Source organism: Sturnus vulgaris, chromosome Z, assembly GCF_052056855.1.
Source record: "Sturnus vulgaris isolate bStuVul1 chromosome Z, bStuVul1.hap1, whole genome shotgun sequence".
NCBI lineage: Eukaryota > Metazoa > Chordata > Aves > Passeriformes > Sturnidae > Sturnus > Sturnus vulgaris.
Window position 1 is genome coordinate 14,223,434 of NC_142283.1, and position 18,872 is coordinate 14,242,305.

Genomic DNA, 18,872 nt, shown 5'->3' on the forward strand with positions numbered 1-18,872 from the left:
TGAAGAACTGTGCTTTGGGTTGCTTTGATGTTCTACACTAGAAAACTCTGACTGCAGTACACCAGCCAGGCCAGCTGTCATTAAATTCCCCCTTAGAGGAGAAAAGGGACCTGCCTGAGAGAGACATAAGGCTAGACCATGCTAAGAGGAAATACTAAACAAGTGGCTTAATAAAACTGAAAGTCCATGGTTTATGTCTCCTAACACACATGGCTGTATTTTTTTTGTATTACTTCGATACGAAACATATTTTCAGTCTCTACAGCCTTCAACCAGATATATAAGCTGCAATGGATTAGAAAATGCAAGAAAAATTGTATTCTTCCTGGCCAAGCAGTTGCAGTGGGATAGTTAATTCAGCATTAAGTGCAGAAACAGTAACTCTGTATTGCTTTCTTCCAAGAACTCTTACTAAAATAGCATTTGTCTGGCAACTCATTTCCATTTACAAGGCTATTTTTAGTAGGTCTGAGAAATATAGTCACTTGTGAGATAGGCCATAATAATCCAGTGTCTTTACACAGTACAATGTCAGTGCAAATTATGTATAAGACATTAGGAAATAAACGTAGCATTTCACAATCTGTTTGTTGTGGATATGGCTTTTATCAAGTCTTTTCCTCCATGCTGTGTACTTTGTCATTTATATTTTGAACGAAATGCAGCATATAAGTCTGTGTACGTGTGTAGGCATGTATCTATACACATGCAGAGATCAGTGCAAAAATAAAATACAAATTTAGTTGAGCATGCGAGAGTAGTGCAAAACACGCATTTGTATTAGGTGTCCTATTAATACTGTGGCGTTTAAAACATGCAGTTGGAAATGCTGGTATCCACACCACTTTTGTGTGTATTAAGCAATGAGTAGTACTAGCTGTCACCATTCACATTTGTTCACTTATTTATTTGTTTTGTTTCCATTTTAAGTTGGGGAGTTGGGGATTTGTTGGGTTTTTTTGGTTTTGCTTATTTTGTTTTGTTTTGTTTTTTAGTTTATGGGTGTTGTCAGCAGTCCTGGGTCAAGGGGTTTTTCAGTTTAGATTTCTGAATTTTTCTGTAGAGATTTCTGAATCTTTAGGTTGCTCAGTAATGTTTTTTTGTGTTCTCATATTGGTTATTGCTAAATACAGAGATTGTAGAACTGACTAGAACAAAGCTACCAGTAAGTTTAGTCATGATTTATTGAGGAATTGTGCTTAATTATTAGTTCTGAAGAATGACTAAGACATAGTCATTCAATATTTTGATTTTCTCAGAATGAAGTCATGTGTGTGCTACCAGAACAAAGCTTTTGCTGGTTGGTTGGAATGAAAGAGGCATGCAAAGACTTTTAATTTAAACTCAAGTATTGATGAAAGAAGTGGTTTCTGTAGGACCACTATTTTAATTTTTTTGTTTGTTTTATCATGTACAGGAGAAAATTATCTATAATTCCTGTCAAGTAGCTTATTTTTGGTAAATAAATTTGAAAAAAACCTTTATTGTCCTTAGATATGGGTCTTACTTCATGTATGCACACAGAGGAGTGCTTTATTGATTGATTTAATTCTAGCTGACTTTTTCAGCTGTACCATTTATGCGAATTTGTAGCTTTTTTCCAATCTAAACTGTGAGAAGAATATTAATAACTAATTCTGCATTTACCTGGCTAATTTGCATACATTTGTGTTGTATGGTAAATCACATGAAAACCTACAGGGGAAAGGCTGAGCTCTTCTAACAACTAATAGGTTATTTTTTTTTCTTCTGACTTGCACAAATTGAGAAATATTGCCTGTGGCAAACATAATGGAAAACTGCATTTTTAATGCTCTCACACATACTCATTTCTGTGCAAAGAAAGAAGCAGATGAATCTTCTTAAAAATAAAACTTTCTAAAGCTCTGTAGCTGACACAAGATATTGGATGTTAAAATACTTCAGGCTGGTGGAATTACGATTTTCAGGTTGTATAAGGTTACCTGGGCATTGGATTTGACTAATGGGAGTGCTATTGTGCCTGAAAGGACTAGAGGAAAATCACGGCTGCAAATATTTTCTCCTGAAGAGGTTTTCTGTAAATTACAGGTCTAAGAGAGTGCAAGGACTGTGTAAACGTGGGTTTCTGATCGACAGCACCCAGCATCCTGTCATCCTGTGTACTAGGTTGCTGCAGGTTCTCTGTGGTGTTTCTCCAGGTGCTTGCAGAAGTTATATGTGCAATCCTTTTGACTGGGCACTAAGTGTTAGGTATTTACTCAAGCTGTATGCATGCGGCATCTCAATTTATTGTGCTGAAAAGTTCAGAATTGATCCTCTATTGGCTTCCCAGTCTGAAACAATACTTCTGTTCAACAGTTGTGGTTGGGAAGCACTTATCAGTGCCAGAGTTTGTGTAACAGAGGATGCTGGCAGTAGTACGTCTGCAGTGAACTGAGGTGAGATTTTGGCATGACTTCTCAGTTCTTGCCTACAAGGAGACCCTCTTTGATGGATTTCCTAGCAGACATCAGAAGAAAACATTCATCACATTTTTCAAAAATGCAATGAGAACATTGCCTTGTCTTCTGTATTTCACAAACAGAGCTTTATAATCCCTTCAGAGAATACTCCAAGTGAACTGGTAATAGAAATTGAAATACAAAATAGTGAGAGAATTGCCATCTGCAGAGTATCTGCAGAGGCATGGTGAGGGTGTTGTGCATAGGAAAATAATACTTTTTACCAGTGTCCCCCCATTTTAAATAAAGGCACTGTTGGAGTGCCTTAGATAAATGGAGTGCTATTTCCAACTGAACCAGTTACGCTTTCTAATAAGGCCCACAGTGGCTTCTGTCATGAATGTTAATGTCTTGGTAGTGCTAAAGGAGGATTTGAACTGCATTTGTGATTCCTTTTTTCCTTCTGTATCTGGACTTGCATTTTAGGGAAAAGTGCAATCCTATAATTAGAAAGTTAAGAATGAGTGAGGAGGCAAGTAGAGGTAATGATTGATTACATGTGAATATCAATAAATAGGATGGTTGAGACACTTTAAATGTTGCATCCTGATAACTTGCTTTTAGGTTAGAAACTTAGCCTCAGCCAGCCAAACTGTTGCCTCTCTTAGGAAATAATTACTGCTTTTGTCACAATAGCAGGTCCTGATAACTAAGTTGCTTTTGAAATTTTAATTTATTTTTTTTTTTACATTTACTTATAAATTAGCTTAGTTTGTATACTAATTAGTCCATACCTTGATGACTCCTTTAATGAGATTTTGGGATCTGTTGTAGTAAATTGAACTGCATAACTGTTTCCTGTGTATGCTACTTTTTTGTTTTCTGTTTGAAGTAATTGAATAACTTTGCTAATTGCTGCCAGGCTGAAGAAGGACCTAACCTGTTATTTATATCTAATATATTAATAATGTACCATGTGTTTTCTAGCCAAGAAATACTTAGGAGTGAGATGAGGGAGTTGTATAACTTTTTTTTATATTTAAAAATAGCTAGCAAATACAGAAATATTTATGGTTTGGCTCTAGATGAGGAGAGAATAATTTTCATCACTCGCTTTCCTTTCCTTACAGGGTATTAAATGGTAACCAGAAGCGGTTCAGAGTCGAGAATTTTTCCCATCTAATTTGTCTATAATAGGGTGTTTTCGGATCCAGCTTGGACCTAATCCTGTGTGCAGTAGTTCATTGTATGGTTTTTTTCCTAGTTCAACTAAAGCAGATGGAATTCTCATCAGAAGAATACAGCTCTCATGAGTTATATTTCTTCTCAATTGTGGAATTTTCCTATTAAAAAAATAATGAAGAGACCAAATCAGTTATTTTTATAATCATTGAGATGTTTTCATGTGTCTTATGATTTTAGAGAGATTTTAGTGTTCACTTTCTTCTCACCCCAGATCTTTGTGTAACCATGAGGTCAAAAGCATTTTCTTTAAGAAAGGGACCCAGGAGATTTTCATGAAGTTGCTGGTAAAGGTGAGGTAGGGCAAGGGAGTTGGGAAGTATCATAGGAATTGTGATAACTTGTAGGAACTAGCAACACTTCAGAGTTCCTCTTCGGCTTTCAATTGTGGTTCTTCCTGACACAGACTAAACCAGTCAGATCTTTTCTAGTCTAATATCATTAATGAAAATAGAAGTGGATATGACCTATTTTGCTCCTTATTTGGGAGTCTTTTCAAAGGCTTCTTTTTTGTTTTGCAGCAAGGATTCAATTGCCTTTTTTTTTCCTTGGGAATTCTGGCTTTGGAAATGGAAAGTGTTACCTGGGACAGGTTCCATTAGTATTAGAGGCTTCTTGCTCTCAGAACTGGCCTGTATTTTTTAGCTAATATCACCTTTAAAATGGGCAAATATAAAAGCCTTGTAGCAAAGCCTTAGGGTCTAACCTGATTTTGTTCAGAAAGGAGAATGAAATTTCTTTTTGTACCACCTAGAAAGGACATCTTTTCTTACACTGTAACTAATATCAGTGGAATGTAGCAACAGCAGTAATGGTTTACTTGAGAAGCAGCTTTAACAGATCCCAGCTGACAAGGAGCAGTTCTCTTTCTCCTTTCCTGACTCTTTCCAAAGGGTGATACATCTGGTCTTAAAACAAAAACTAACATTGATGTATGCTTTTTTCTTGTAAGATGAAAGGGAGAAAGGAAGAGGAGGGAGAGTGGAAGTAAAAGAAAGGAAGAAAAAAATTGCAGTCATGCATCTTGGCAAACAGCATTTAATTTTTCAGGAAGTCCAAAGAGATTTCAATGTATCCCTTCATCACCTTGGTCTTGGTTGTTAAGGAAGATGGAAGTGCTGAAAAATAATGCTTGATTTGTTTTGGTAGTTATTACTATTCATTCCGAAGGTGTAAAATGCTGATTAAAGAGGAATATTTCTGAGTTTATGGCAAACATTGACAATACATAATTTCTCTGGAAAGAAGAAAACTGCAATTTCATATTTCTCACTAAGACTATGGCAGTTTCTGGAATGACGATTTAAGTGCAATTGTTATGATTGCAGTAGGACAGTTCTACATTAAATACTTTATAGTTGCAAGAGAGTATAAAGACTGGTGGAAAAGATGTCAACAGTCAATGGATTTTTATATTTTTCTTCCCAAGACTATAGCAAATCACCAGCTGCTATTTGCTCCTACTTGTGTGTAAATATTATGTGAACATATGAACTTCAGTGTACAATGCATTAATTTTCTGTTTTTCCAGAAAGAATAGATTATATTTCCAGATGGGATATTATTACCTTCTAGCTCTTCTAGCTAGTCAGTGGTCCAGTGGTATCCTAGTTAGTCACTGACTAACAGAGTATTCTAATAAACAGCAGTTTAAATAAGCAAAACATGCTTATTTTAGGGACAAAAGCAGGAGCATGCAAACATCAAAGCAAAAACTTGCTTTTAAATAAATATGTGCCATAATGCACTTCTGAAATAATTACTGGGCAGAAAATATCTGTCAGTGATAAATTAACTGTAGGGATTCAGTTTTGTCTTACATTGCAAATGTGATTTTTGCCTCTATCTTAGTAATTTGGTAATGACTATAGGATTCTTTTCTTTTGAGAAATTTACAACTGTCTGTTTAGTCTTAACAAAGTAATTAGTCAGTTGCATATATTCAGTGAGGGCCACCAAAAGGACATCATTTCCTGAAGATAGCCACAGAGGGCAAATATTTTGCCCTAAATAACACACCTGTTACTGTAAACTCAATGGAGGGAAATTTTCTGACTTGGTAAGATGCTATAGTCAAAGATAGTTGTTAACTCTTAACTGCTTGGCATTGTGGGGGGAGAGCATCATTCCTACATGCTTTTGTGTTTTGACTAAAAGAGGGGAACAATTTTTCAAGAACTTTGATGATGCAGAATCACAACATGAGCTGTATTAGATTCTTTATGTTGCTTCTCTTTTGTGTTTGTACAGAATTTGCTAGTTCTTGGTAAGTTCTAGGAAAAATCTGATGCCTTCCCTGCAAAGCACATCATCAGAGTCTTAGGAAATTTATTTCTAATTTGTTGAGCTGTTCAGGTGTAAGCTTAACATGAAGACAAAGAGTTCATATGTCTATATGTAATTAATTTTATTTGTTTGTCACATACAAGGACAGAATTTATAAAAGTGGATGAAATAAGGGTAAGCAGAGGAAACTAACATCTTGTTAGCCCAATCATCTTTTCCAGTAGTGGCCATTTAATGCGAAATGCAGCTCATTCTGCCCCAATACATAGATTTTGAATGCAATGAAAGAAAAGCTACCCGTCAATGCTTCAGGTAATATTTTTAGCAGTAGCTCTTGAGGAGTTTTTTCAAGAAAAAAAGGTCAATGGTCTTTCACAAGTGAAAATCTTCATGCCCAAGTCAAGTTGTTTGGTTGTGTATGTTGAACTGTGGGCCAATGGAGAGTATCAGAATTGTAGATATTGAGGAAATATACCAGTGTGTAAATATTGGGAGACAGTGCTCAAGGGATACCTTGGTGGTGAGAGGCAGGCCTATTTCCCTATTATATTGTAGGCAAGAACGGTTATAGAAAGTTTTCACAAGAGCACCTTTTTCTGTGAGAAAAGTAGGTACTGCCACAACCTTTGTGGGTGACCTTTTGCATTAGGGCTAGACATATTTCCACTTACTTTCTTTTCTCCTAATATAGTAAACTTAAAAATTAAATACTTTGAATGGGAAATTATGAAGTAGGGCAGAAAGAAGGAATAAATTGATTTTGGTTTGTTAGCTGTATAATATAGAAAATCATGTTTTGACTGTAGCGAGATAAATATTTTCTAAACAAAGACAGATGCATATGGAGTCTGACTTTGCTGTAAAATTTAATGATGTGTATTTCTACTTTGCTGGAAGTATATAGATCCATTTTTACCACTGTCATCTTTAGTGTAATTTTTTTTCATCCGTTTTTGGGTTGTTGAAGTCTATGGCCTAATGTTTCAAGGTCAGTTTTTCTCTGAGTATTCTATATTCTGAACTATTTTTTCAATGTGGACACATGCATTATAACAAAAACCATATTAAACAAGCATTCAAAAGAAAGGTGTGGAAAGGTGAAAGGAAGTAATGAAACATTGAAAATAGCATGTGCTTCACTCCTTCAATGTAAAATAATAAAGAAATTGATTTGAGTAACACCTGCAGTTATTATATGCTTTTACATAATCTAGCTACTTCGTGCACTTGAAGTCCGTATGTTCATTCAGGGATTGAAATGTGTCCAGTCCTTCAGATGAAGGGAAGAGAAAGAATATTTTATTTCAACACAAAGGGTGTTTTGGATTTTCACTCTCTTACTCTTCTGCTAATTTTTCCTTTTTCTTAATTTTATAGCTTCTGCCATCCCAGATAATGGAAGGAGATCCTGCTTAAAGCTTAAGGTGTTTGTGCGACCAGCAAGTAAGTTCTTCAGATTAAGTTTTTAAGGGTGGCTTTCTAGTGCCTTCTTTCTCTGTGGTCTAGTAAACAATTTTTTTTTTAATGTTGAATCTTGTATCTGTTCTGTACAAAGAGCAATGTTTGTGTTATGATTTTCATTGTATTTTCTTATCATTTTTCATAAAGCTTTGTTTGAATTACTTGGCAGTTGCTAGCTTGTGTCTTGAACTTTGTACAAATGGAAGACTTGTACTGGCATTTGGACAAATGCCATAGACTTTAAGATATGAATATGCTTAATTATGTATAGTAAATAGAGAGAAAAAAAGAGAGGAAAAAAGGAAAGTGGGGAGTATAAGGGTGTTTCACTAACATATTTGGCTGTTATCTCTATTTTTGTTATAGACAGCTGTATGAAAACTATAGGTGTTCATGATCGTGTTTTCGATGTTAACGACAAAGTAGAAAATTCATTAGAACCAGCAGGTTAGTATGCTTAGAGAATCTCTTTTAACAAATGCGTGTATCCCTCTGGTGCTTCAGTACTTTATTCCCTCTTCTCTCTGCATGCTTTGCATGGTAAAACTGCCCTGCTTTTGCACATTTCTAGCAGTGCTAATACTGCTTATGGTGTATTTCCTGTACCCGTGTTTAATGCAGGGAAGTAAAAATGTTGTTTTATTTGTTTTCTCGGGGTGACATGGTTCAGTGAAATTTGGCGTATGCCAGTGTAAAATTTCCACCAGTATCCTGGAGCCACTGGCCCACCCAAGCCAAAGGCTCAGCAGATTGGCAGCACACTCTATTTACTAATTGGGCCCAAAGTTTTAGAAATAAAGTCAATGGGCACACTTCATTTGTGTTATGTGGTTTCAAAAGACTTTCAGAAAAACAGGACCACTGCTTCTTGAATGCCAGTGCAGGACACAGGTATGCAACTAACTGAGTTTTTGTTTATAAAGAAGTTAGTCCTTTAGAATTATATATAGTTGTGTGTATACTTGGTTAGGCAAAGTATCATTTTACATATGTGCATGTACATACACTGACACACGCTGATGTATAGACAAAAGTATAAATACAAATTTCTCTCCTGCTTTTATTGAAGCAAATTGAAGTCTTGGGGGGCTTTTCTTACATTGCCTTAGGAATAATGATGCTCCTCATCTGCCCATTAACCTCCACCATCAGTCAAGCTAATATGTCTCCATGTGGAAAGTGCATGGGTATTGTTTGTGTGGCTGAAGCTTGTGACAGATAGAACTGTATATGTTTCTAGGGGTATGAGTAACCCGAACAACTTAAAAGGAGTTAAAATTGGGTAGGTGTGTAGGACAAGTATTTGCAACAGTGGTAGACCTGTTCATTTCATATGTACCTACACACTGCTCACATGTTGTGTTAAAGCCTCCATAATTAAAATAAACAGTCAAATACACAATCATATCAGAAAATATTGCACATATATTGTTTAGTACATACCCTAAAGAACATATTACTGAGATTTTTTTCCTCTTATGCTATTTGAATATGAATAAAAACCATATTAACACATTTGCATATAAAACAACATGCTAATTTTTATTTTAAAAAAAATTTTATATTTTTATTTTCTCTCTTTTATATGCAGATCCTTTAATTAAAATTCATTAGTTATACATAATGTAATAAAGCTTTTACAATTTAGCTGATTTAAACGATTTAACTATGGATAAACAGTAGAATTTATTACTTTTCTTTAAAATAATTTGCAGATCTTTCCTAAAAATTTGGAGTTTACAAATCAAAGATGTTGTTTAAGTAAATCTAAATGCAAGGCTATTGCACTTACATTGGCTATATTTATACGTTTATTAGCAGCATTCTTCTACAGAAGACATCAGAATGTTCTTTCACTATCTCTACTTATGAATTTGAAACTCAGTGCACTTTTTTATATTTTGTGATTTGGTGAACATGGCGTACTTATTGTGTCTGATAGCACTTGCAAAAGAGATCATCTGAGTAATACAGGCCTGATTTTAGTAAACTTGCTAAATTTTTGTTTCAGCAGTGCTTATCACTTCCTAGTGATTGGCTATAACTAGTTAACATTGTCACAAAAAGCACATCATTAGAAAGCAGCAGGCAAACCAGGCAAGCAAAATCAAACAAAGAGCATCCTGCAGTCTGGGATTAAATACTGTTTGTGTTACCAGGGGGAAATAATAACTTTAATGAGAAGGTTTGGTACCACAAAATATCCACTCCTGATACCAATGTATATTTGTATTATTAATCAGGCCAGTCACCATTAGATAATCAGTCACTCTGAGATGTGCCAACTGCTGTCACATTTCTCTGTTGTTGGTCTGTTAGGTTTGCTGCTGCCTTGGAGTATCTTGTTGCATGTGTTCTGTGTCATGTACTAATTTGCATTTCTCTGACGAGCATCTTCTGCTCCTGTGCTCTCCCCTAGCCTGCCATGATCTTATTCCACAATAGACAGAAGAATTGCAAGGCAGGAGGGTCATGTTCAGAGATTACTCACTGTCATCTTTCTTGTGAAAATCACTGTTTATATGATTTTTGAACCCTTGTAATTTCACTGGTCTTGTTAAGAAATTTACAGGAATCTAGTGATTGCACTTTCACAAGTAGTGGAAGTAGTTGGCTCTATTCCTATTCCTCCCCCTCTCTTTCTCCTTAATAATAAAAAAAGAAAAAATCCTTAAACAAAAATTGCAGCTGTGCATATCTGAAAGTTATACCTGAAGTATGTGATGTGTGATCAGAAAAAATCACTGTCGAAATAATTTTTTCTATATTGCTGGTATTTCCAGTGTTTAGTAGTGACCGTCTGGATTCTGTTCAGGAATCCTTTCCTCTTCATCCATTGTCTTCAGTGTTTTAAATGAGGCAAACCCTTTTCCTCAAGCCTTACAGGCTGTGCAGCTATGATTCTGGACCTCCAAAAAAAAATAATATTTGTAAATGTGATTTTCATGACTGCAGATGAATAGTGTTCTAATATATGAGTGCAGAAACCTTGCAACAGCATTGAGAGAAAACCCAGATGATTTCTCAAAAGGGATGCCTTAATGTTACATGGAAATTAATTATTCTGTGAAGAATGGCTTTATAAAAATGGCATCATAGAGTGTCTCCGTTTTTTCATTTAAGAGAAGTAATCTTTTTAGCTTAGTGCTTTTTCACTGAGTTTTTCAGCAGTAGCCAGTGTTCCAGTTGTGGCAGTATCTGATAGTTAGAGAGAATGAGGATTTATTACTGCTATACACTGGTTCTGCCCTATTGTGTTTTAGTGCTGACTCACTGATGTAATTAGGCCAAAATTGTTGACATTCAGTGTTGCAAATTCAGACTTATTTGCAATTCTAGAGGCAGAAGGTTATACACATCATTCTCCTCTGTAATTTTAGTTCATCAGCAATGAGTAAATGTTTCTAAATTGGGAAGACCTAACTTTAAATATATGAAAGGAGGTACAACTGACAACACAGTGTATTTTTTCCCTGTAACTTTTAAAATATGTTTTAATTGAGTGAATTTTTTGAAGTATTGTTTTTTCATTGCAGTGTCGCCATAGTACAAGATTGTAACTCAGAAATGAAATGTGAAACAACTTTTGGTATTGACGACTACTGAAAGTAGCATTTTCAGAAGCCAGCATTCACTGATATTTTTAGAATCCTTTGGAATAATTCTGAAGGAAAAATACTAGGGCCCAATATACCTGGGAGGGTCTCCTTGCCATACATGGTGCAGAGCCATTCCATCCAGACTTTCCCACTGATCCCACAGAATGGGTAAGGTTGGAAAGGACCACTGGAGGCCATCTAATCCAACCCCCGTACACAAGCAAGTCCCCTAAAGCAAGGATTATGTCCAGATGGCTTTTGACTCTCTCCAGTGAGGAAGACTCCACACGTTTTTGGACGCTCTATTCCAGTGCAGTCACCCACATAGTGAAGAAGTTCCTCCTCTTCAGGTGTAACTTTCTGTGCATCAGTTTCCACTATTGCCTGGCACCACCAAGAAGAGATGTCTCTTTCTTACAAACATGACCATATTTACAGCTAATCAGTGCTTGCTTTTCATACTTCTGCCTTGAGCAGCACTGAAACCTGTTGATAAGCCTTATGTGATTATAGCATCAATTAGTGCTGGAGAAAGTACACGTGATAAATTGCTAATTCAGTTTACTGTGCATCTTGCTGTGTAACTGAGCTGGGGCTGAAGAGCCTATTAACCTAAATTATGCTAAGTGCTCTCCTGATTTTGTGCTAGGTGTCAAGGGTATGAAAGGGAGGGAGCTTGCTTGTGGCTAAAGCCACATAAAAGGCTCCATGACAAAGCATGGTGATCCCAGTGTCCTGACTCCTGCTTCCCTTAGTGCCACTAGCTGGAACTGCTCAGGTCTCACCCAATGTAATCCTGGCAGTGCAATTGTTTGAGATGAGAGCTATGAAACAGAAACATCATAGACACATTGACATCTTTTATAAAATAAGGAGCTTATTGCATTAAATAGGTAAGATACTATTAATTTTGCTGGAAACTTTGGTGTTTTAAAATAAACTTACAGATAGGTTTTGAGGCCAATTCACACTTACTAAAAAGGTTTGGCTTTTTCCTTTCATTTATTAATGAAAACAAGAGCTGAATTTTTATGTCAAGCTTCAGACTGATTGCTTTTTGAATAGCTAAGTTAGATAGCTTTAGATATGGAGGATATGGAGGACTTTGCAAAGAAAAATACCACTGCTATAAAAACACCAAAGTTGATTTGGACTTTGCCTACCTTTTCTCTCTTACAAGCTGTGGCTTTTAGGCTGATCTTAAGTTTGCAAAAACTAAACAGGGCTTTGCTGTGTATAATAAGTTTAATATTTGCTACCTTGTTTTTTTCTGCCACTAATGCATAAGCATGTTTTCCTAACTCAGCTGGTTCTTTTTTCATTAGTTCTAGCAGCATATATGTAAATCTTTATTTTGTGTGCCATGAAAGGTAGTGAGATTTTCCAGTTTGAGTATATATGCTATAAAATCGGCGACTGTCATGCGTTAGCCTTTAAATTTTTGTCCCAAGAAAGAAGGAATGATCTTACGTCTCCTGCTCGTCCCCAGATACAACATACTTCAGTGGCAATTTTGTGCATGGAAGGGGTGCCTGTGCTTGGGTTTATAGGCTGTCATTTCCAATTCAGGAGCTAAAATCTGTAACTGAATTAGGGGACTAACTGCAAAATTAATTCCGGGCACGTGCAACACTTTGGAGAATCAGGTGTTTTTATCTAGCTGCCTCCCAACTGATGTTGCTCTCTAATGAGACATCCAAAGCTACAGTCACAGTGTTTTACTGAAGAGGAATCTTTCATTCCTCAATCTGCTGAAATCAGACTTAGTTTCTGCTCCTCTGGTCTTCAGTGGGAGTTTTGCCAGTAAGAAATGCAGGACTTGGCCCCAAGTTGGTTACATAATGAGGTATTACACGCTTTCATAAAGGCACTGGAATCTACTTACAGTTGTCGGCTCAGTGAGAGTTTATGAAGGATGCAACATCTCATTGGAATGTATGCTTTCTGTTTGAACAGATGATACCGTACATGAGTCAGCCGAGCCATCCCGTGGCGAGAACGCAGCACAGACACCAAGGATACCCAGCCGGCTTTTGGCAACTCTATTGTTCCTCCTGGCAATGCTTTTGATATTATAGCACAGTATGCTCGGGCAACCTGTCACAGAAAATATCAGGGTCTTGGAACATCAAAGATCCACCTAACTGCTCATCCCAGGAAAGGGACTTTATTGTTTTTGCAGATGTCAAATTGTTATTTTTCCCTTTTCTTCTCCCTTTTAGCCTGAACTCAGCAAAAATTTGAAGGGGATAACTAGCTTCAGCACCCACCCCTACCTACTCTGTGACTTTCTTAACCCCTCCATATAAATAAAAGGACTCCAAATGAAAATGCCAAACTATAATAGTGACACTAGTGATTCTTATTTTCCTCTGCATTCTCCTTTAAGAAGTCACCTCTGTTAGCTCACTGTGTCATCTGTATGTGGACGAGAAAGTGTAGTGGCAGATGCAGTCAGTGAGGGATAAGGAAAGTGAGTGAAAACCTGGGAGAGTCTTTCTCTGTGATAGAATATTTATGCCTTCTCATTCAGCACTGTAAGATGGTCATGCAAGGCATTGTGTCACCATGTCAGGACTGGAGGGGAGATATTAAGAATAGACATAATATAACACCATTTCCTCCAGAAGTTTCTAAATGAACAGGCTTCTGAAAGGGGAAGGTGATGTTTCTTATAGGACTGTCTTGAAACATCTTTGACAGTAAAATTTTTGCTCACAAGTAGAAATGCTGTCTTTGGTGAGAGGAAAACGTTAGTATTTAGGAATGTTAGCACACAGCAGGCAAGGTCAGATTTAGGAAACTTCACTGGGGGTGTGAGTGCCTCTGTTATTTCGTTTTAAGGGGATAATGCACACCGGCTTATTTTATTTTAAAACAAATCACCGTGGTGCTAAAATTTTTTTCTTGAAATGCAGAGGCACTTTTGAGAATAAAGTGACCTTCCCCAGCACTGACTTAGTAGCTGATAGCCTTGGATGCTGCTCTGGGTGTTAATACATGCTAAAAGAGGACATCGGTGGCTAGAGGAAACGTGTTTGGAACACAGGATCTCCAGTGTTCTCTTGATTTGTCTCTCCTGTAAGTTCCTCAATCATGGGAATAAATCACCCGTAGAAGAAGCCAGGGCAGTCTAATAGCATTGTTTGGTGGGGGGAAAGAAAAGAAGTGTGGAATATGAATTCAATGTTGATTTTTTATCTTTTCCCCTTCCAGCACAGTTTCAAGAGTAGAGGAAACGTGTTTATCAGCTGGAGATAAACTAGATGGGCTCCCAAAGACTTAACAAAATATTTTTTTAAAAATCCACTAGAATAGAAAATACATTATTTAGATATACTTTATGCTGAGAGTGAGTATATATGCTTGTCCTATTTAAACATGTGAGAGAAGCGGTAACCCTTGATGCAATTAGGAAATGGGACTGTCTTGTTTGATGGAATTAGGAGTGACCCTGTTTAAGGAATTTGAGCCTTGGCTAGCAAAACTTTTAAAAGTAATTTGCCAGGAAGTGCAAGCCTTGGAGTATTTTTTGGCTTGGCTATTTTTTGCCATGAAATTTGGACTGCTAAGGATTATCAGCGAAATTTCAGACCCAGACTGAAACAGAGCTTTTCTGACAAAAACTGCAGTAAACAAAACATGGACCATATTCAAACAAAACAAAATTTTTCTATATTAATTATGAAGAAAAATTCTGATGTAACAAAATTGAGTGATGCCATTAGTGGACACCACTTCAAAGGCTTTTTATTTTTAAATGAAGAAGGGCCTTCCAGAAGTTGAAGCAGGAGAGGGGAAAATAAATTTGATATGCAAAGGGAGGTTTTATGAATGCTGAGCTATGACCTGGGCTTGCCTGATATCATACATGTTCATGAAGACAGGGCCTGTACTTACAGGAGGAATGCAGGAAATTTGCTCTAGTGTGAAGTGCATGGGATAAAGATACACAATCCAAACAGTGAGGGAAGTCATCATCTCATTACAGGTTGTCTGATACTTTGCTCTCTTTAGGGTGTATATACTTGATACACACATTAATAGTTTCTGTAGGTGGGAATTAAAAAGCTTTGGATGAGGTGAGCTTAATCAGAATGCACCTTATCAAATGGATTATTAACCAGAGTACAGATAATATTGCATGATGTGTAACCATATTAAAATGATTTATAGTAATTGCACGCAGTCACACAAGTAGTGCAAATTTGATGTAGAAATGGTGACTTCATTTGTCATCCTTTGTCTCTGAATGATGTTGAAGGCGTACATTTACCCACAGCAAAGGATTGTCAGTAGCGTTACTCCTGATGAAACTCACCTCTTCATATTGTCCCAGAGCCTTGCTGCTAGGCGAGGGACAGCACAAGCAAAGATCCCCGGGCTGCCCAGCATGGCTGGGAGCAGCGTTCCAGGCACTGCCATTTTCATACTTGATGGCATTAGGCAATCCCAGTCATACTAAGTACATAAATGTTGGTGGGTTTTGTGTTGTGTTGCAAACCTCTGGATGCTTTAAATGCAGATGTTGCTGAAAACCAAGTAGTTTGTTGCTTCCTTACCCTTCATCTGCCCCTGCTCAAGTCTGCGGTACTGATTCTCCCCAGACTAAATGGGTTACTTACACCCATGACCTGCACTCCTGGCTGCCAAGGGCATTGCAATGTGAAGCAGGCAAAATAGGGATCAATCAGTTTAGTGGATACTGTGTATCCTTCAATAGAGAAGGTAACATTTCGTGTTAGTTTAGAATATTGTTTTTTACTGTACTTACCTGGATGGCAAAGGAAAGACAAGTAAAACTTAAAGCTATGTTCTTTAAATTCTGTATTATTAGCAACCTCTGTTGTATATAGTGTTTGATAATAAAGTATTAATTTGATTCTTATGTCTTTTGTAAGTGAGAACAATAGACTTTCAGGATATTAAAATCACGTGTTGATTACAAGACAGAGCTTTGAAGCATCAAGTGTGATCATGGCTAAGAACTGAGAGAAAAGTGGCCATGACACTGCAGCATACTGGACTCATCTTTGAAAATTGTTCATCTGTTGCAAGACTTCACAACGTCAAGACCTGGAACAACATGACTTTTGATGATCAATGTTTTGTCCTCAGTGTTTAAAGGTCTTATGTTGGAGCCCAGTGGTTTCTGTGTTAGTTTTGTTTTTTTTGTATCATGTTTGTTTCTAAAAAGGCTTTGGGGATATAACAACTTTTCTGTTATTTTGTTTGTTTGTTTCTTTTTAATTTGTATTTTTTTCCTCCTGTTTTTCTTCTGGATTTGTTCCCATGAATAGTTTTTTTCCAGAAGGGATCTTGCCAGTGTCATGTGTGATATATGTATGTACTTGGTTCCAAAAGAACTAGAAACAAATTTGGGAAGTACTGAGAGTAGTTGAGTAGATTGTTTCCTTTCCTCTATAGTTGTGGAAGGAAAATGGTTGTATTTATACCTGTTAATTCCCACCCCTAGCCCTCAAAACTGAACTTAATCCATTGCCTTAGGTGCGCAATGGTTCAGTCACTTTCAGAGGTTTAGAGTGTTAACTCTCCCTCTCTTTTCATTACACTTGGATTTTGTAATCACCAATTTTAATGTACAACCCTCCACACTTCTCTGCCCTCTTCCTGCCCTGCCTCCTCTCCCACTCTCCTCCTTTTTTATTTTGGAGCTGTGAATGGGCAGATCTGTTTCTGGTCTGGCATCACTGAGTTTTTCCCATGCATTCGCCCTTGAGCTTCTCAGATGTGAGACAAATCTCCCTACAATAGGCTTGCTGCCATTGTCTGTACAGTTTAATAGATGCTGGCATGTTGGAGGTTACCCATGAGTCTGCGAAATCCGCTTACCATGCTTACTCTTGACACACCATTGAAGACACTCATTGTGTATGCATCTGGGTATGAAAGTTCAGCTCAGTGTGGTCCTGTGCTTGTACTGCCCTGCTTTGCAGTTTCTTTGCACTTATTCATTGAGTGCTGTTTTTGAAATGCTTACATTATATAAACTTAAAAGAAAATGTTAGAAAAAAAACCCACCCAAACCCCCTGCCCCATAAGATCTGTATTTGTATATACACGTGTCTGTACAACTATACTTAAATAAAATTAAAGATTTTCATCATTTTAATGGGTTTGTTTAGACTACATTTTGGTTTAATTAAGTGCATTTTCATTTTGTGGGCTCTTTGTACCTGCCTTACTCAGAATCATAGGATGGTTGGCTTTGGAAGTGACCTTTAAAGGTCTTGTGGTCCAATGCCCCCACAACGAGCAGGGATATCTTCCACTAGATCAAGTTCCTCAGAGCCCCATCCAAACTGACTTTGAATGTTTCCAGGGACAGGACAGGCAATGAAAGGAGTATGAGTGGGAATGGATGAAAAATGCACGTTATGGACACAACAACTGAGTACGTAGAGCTGTAACTCCAGTGTCCTGGCAGATCTCTGCTCTTCACCTTTTTAATGTGTTCAAAGCTCTTCCAAATACTTAGGGGGGTAAGGAGCTGGGTCAGGTAAGTGATGGTGCACTACATGGTTTCTATCATCACTTTGCCCTACTCTGAATCTTGCAAGCGATCTTCCATCCCTGGGTAACAAATGGTTGTAAAGTACAACTCTTCTTGTAGAGTAGAGCCAGCCCCAGAGTTGTGCAAACAGGGCAGCTGCAGTCCCTCTCTCCCCAGGATGTCTCTCAGACTGGCAAAAAGATGAGGTTGGAAGTGGCTTTGAAATTTTGGCCATATCTTTCTTTACCAAAAAGCCTCAGAGCATTTGAGCCTAACGAATGGGAGAATTTGACCAAGGGTTCCTCTTGAAGGGAAGGGGAAGAAAAGTGGAAGCAAGAAATTGGATGGCTTTCTCCTCCTCCTTCCTGTCCCCAGAGGCTGATGTAGTAATGCCTCTCAAAAAGTACAGGACTGCATTGGTGTTGACTTGTGTTTAGGTCTGAAATAGTTGTCTTTTGCAGTGTCTGCTCACTACTCATACGATATAGGTTGAACCTGAGAATTTAGGTCATAAAAGGTGGGGAGCACATACCAAAACCTGTAGTACATGCACTGTACATTCAAAACAGCTGTAATTACACTGTGTAAGCATTAAACTCACAGAAAGCTTTTTATATTTTATTAGTTGACAGGGCAGCAAATACTAATTATAACTTATTCTAACCTTTAAAAATGAGAAATGACAGCTCAGTGAGAAGAAAGTGTTTCTGAGTATTTGATACAAAGAATTGATGCACCGTTTTTTTCCTCTGGAGCTGTGATGTTACAACCAGTACAGGGTTAAAAGTGACACATGTTCAGTATGTTTTAACATAATAGTCATGTCCAGAAAATATCCTACAGTCTGACACACTTAATAGCCTTTGCTCAGAAGACACTCTGCTTTTGCTGAGAATGGTATTTGATTTCATTTTTCTGCATTAGTGTGCACAATGGGCCTTTGTACTCCCTCATCTTCGCTTCTGCAGAATATTCCTGCTCACAGTGTACCTCTGAGGGCATTCTTAGGAATATTCAGGCATGCATCATACTGCTATAATATGGTTGTGTGCCAAAGTGTTTTTATTCATTTAAAACAAAACTTTGATTTATACAGGTTAGAGATCTGGTTACCAACTGGGATGGTTAAATTTTTTACAGGCTTTAACAGCACAGGAATGAAAAAGTGCCTCCTTTCTTATAACTCATATTTTTGTTAGCATTTGCCTTTACTGGGAAGTTTAGTTTAAAACCTGTTTCAACTTTATATTACAGGTGTATGCATAAGAGCCCAAACCAAGACTGAGTCTTTACTGTAAAGGCTGCAGTGCAGACAAGTCTTATATGTGGCAATTTGTGTTTGTTTTC

General features: G+C 37.3%; 1 protein-coding gene across 1 annotated transcript in view; it reads left to right on the forward strand.

Annotated features, from left to right (window-relative positions):
* The window catches only part of EFNA5 (ephrin A5), a 205,843-nt gene extending 188,699 nt beyond the window's left edge, over nucleotides 1-17,144 (forward strand). The window contains exons 3-5 of the mRNA XM_014877303.2: nucleotides 7,329-7,394; nucleotides 7,779-7,859; nucleotides 12,968-17,144. Coding sequence (XP_014732789.1) covers nucleotides 7,329-7,394; nucleotides 7,779-7,859; nucleotides 12,968-13,089 — 269 coding nt within the window. The 3' untranslated portion in view covers nucleotides 13,090-17,144. The remainder of the gene's footprint in view (nucleotides 1-7,328; nucleotides 7,395-7,778; nucleotides 7,860-12,967) is intronic.
* Nucleotides 17,145-18,872: the final 1,728 nt, after the last annotated feature.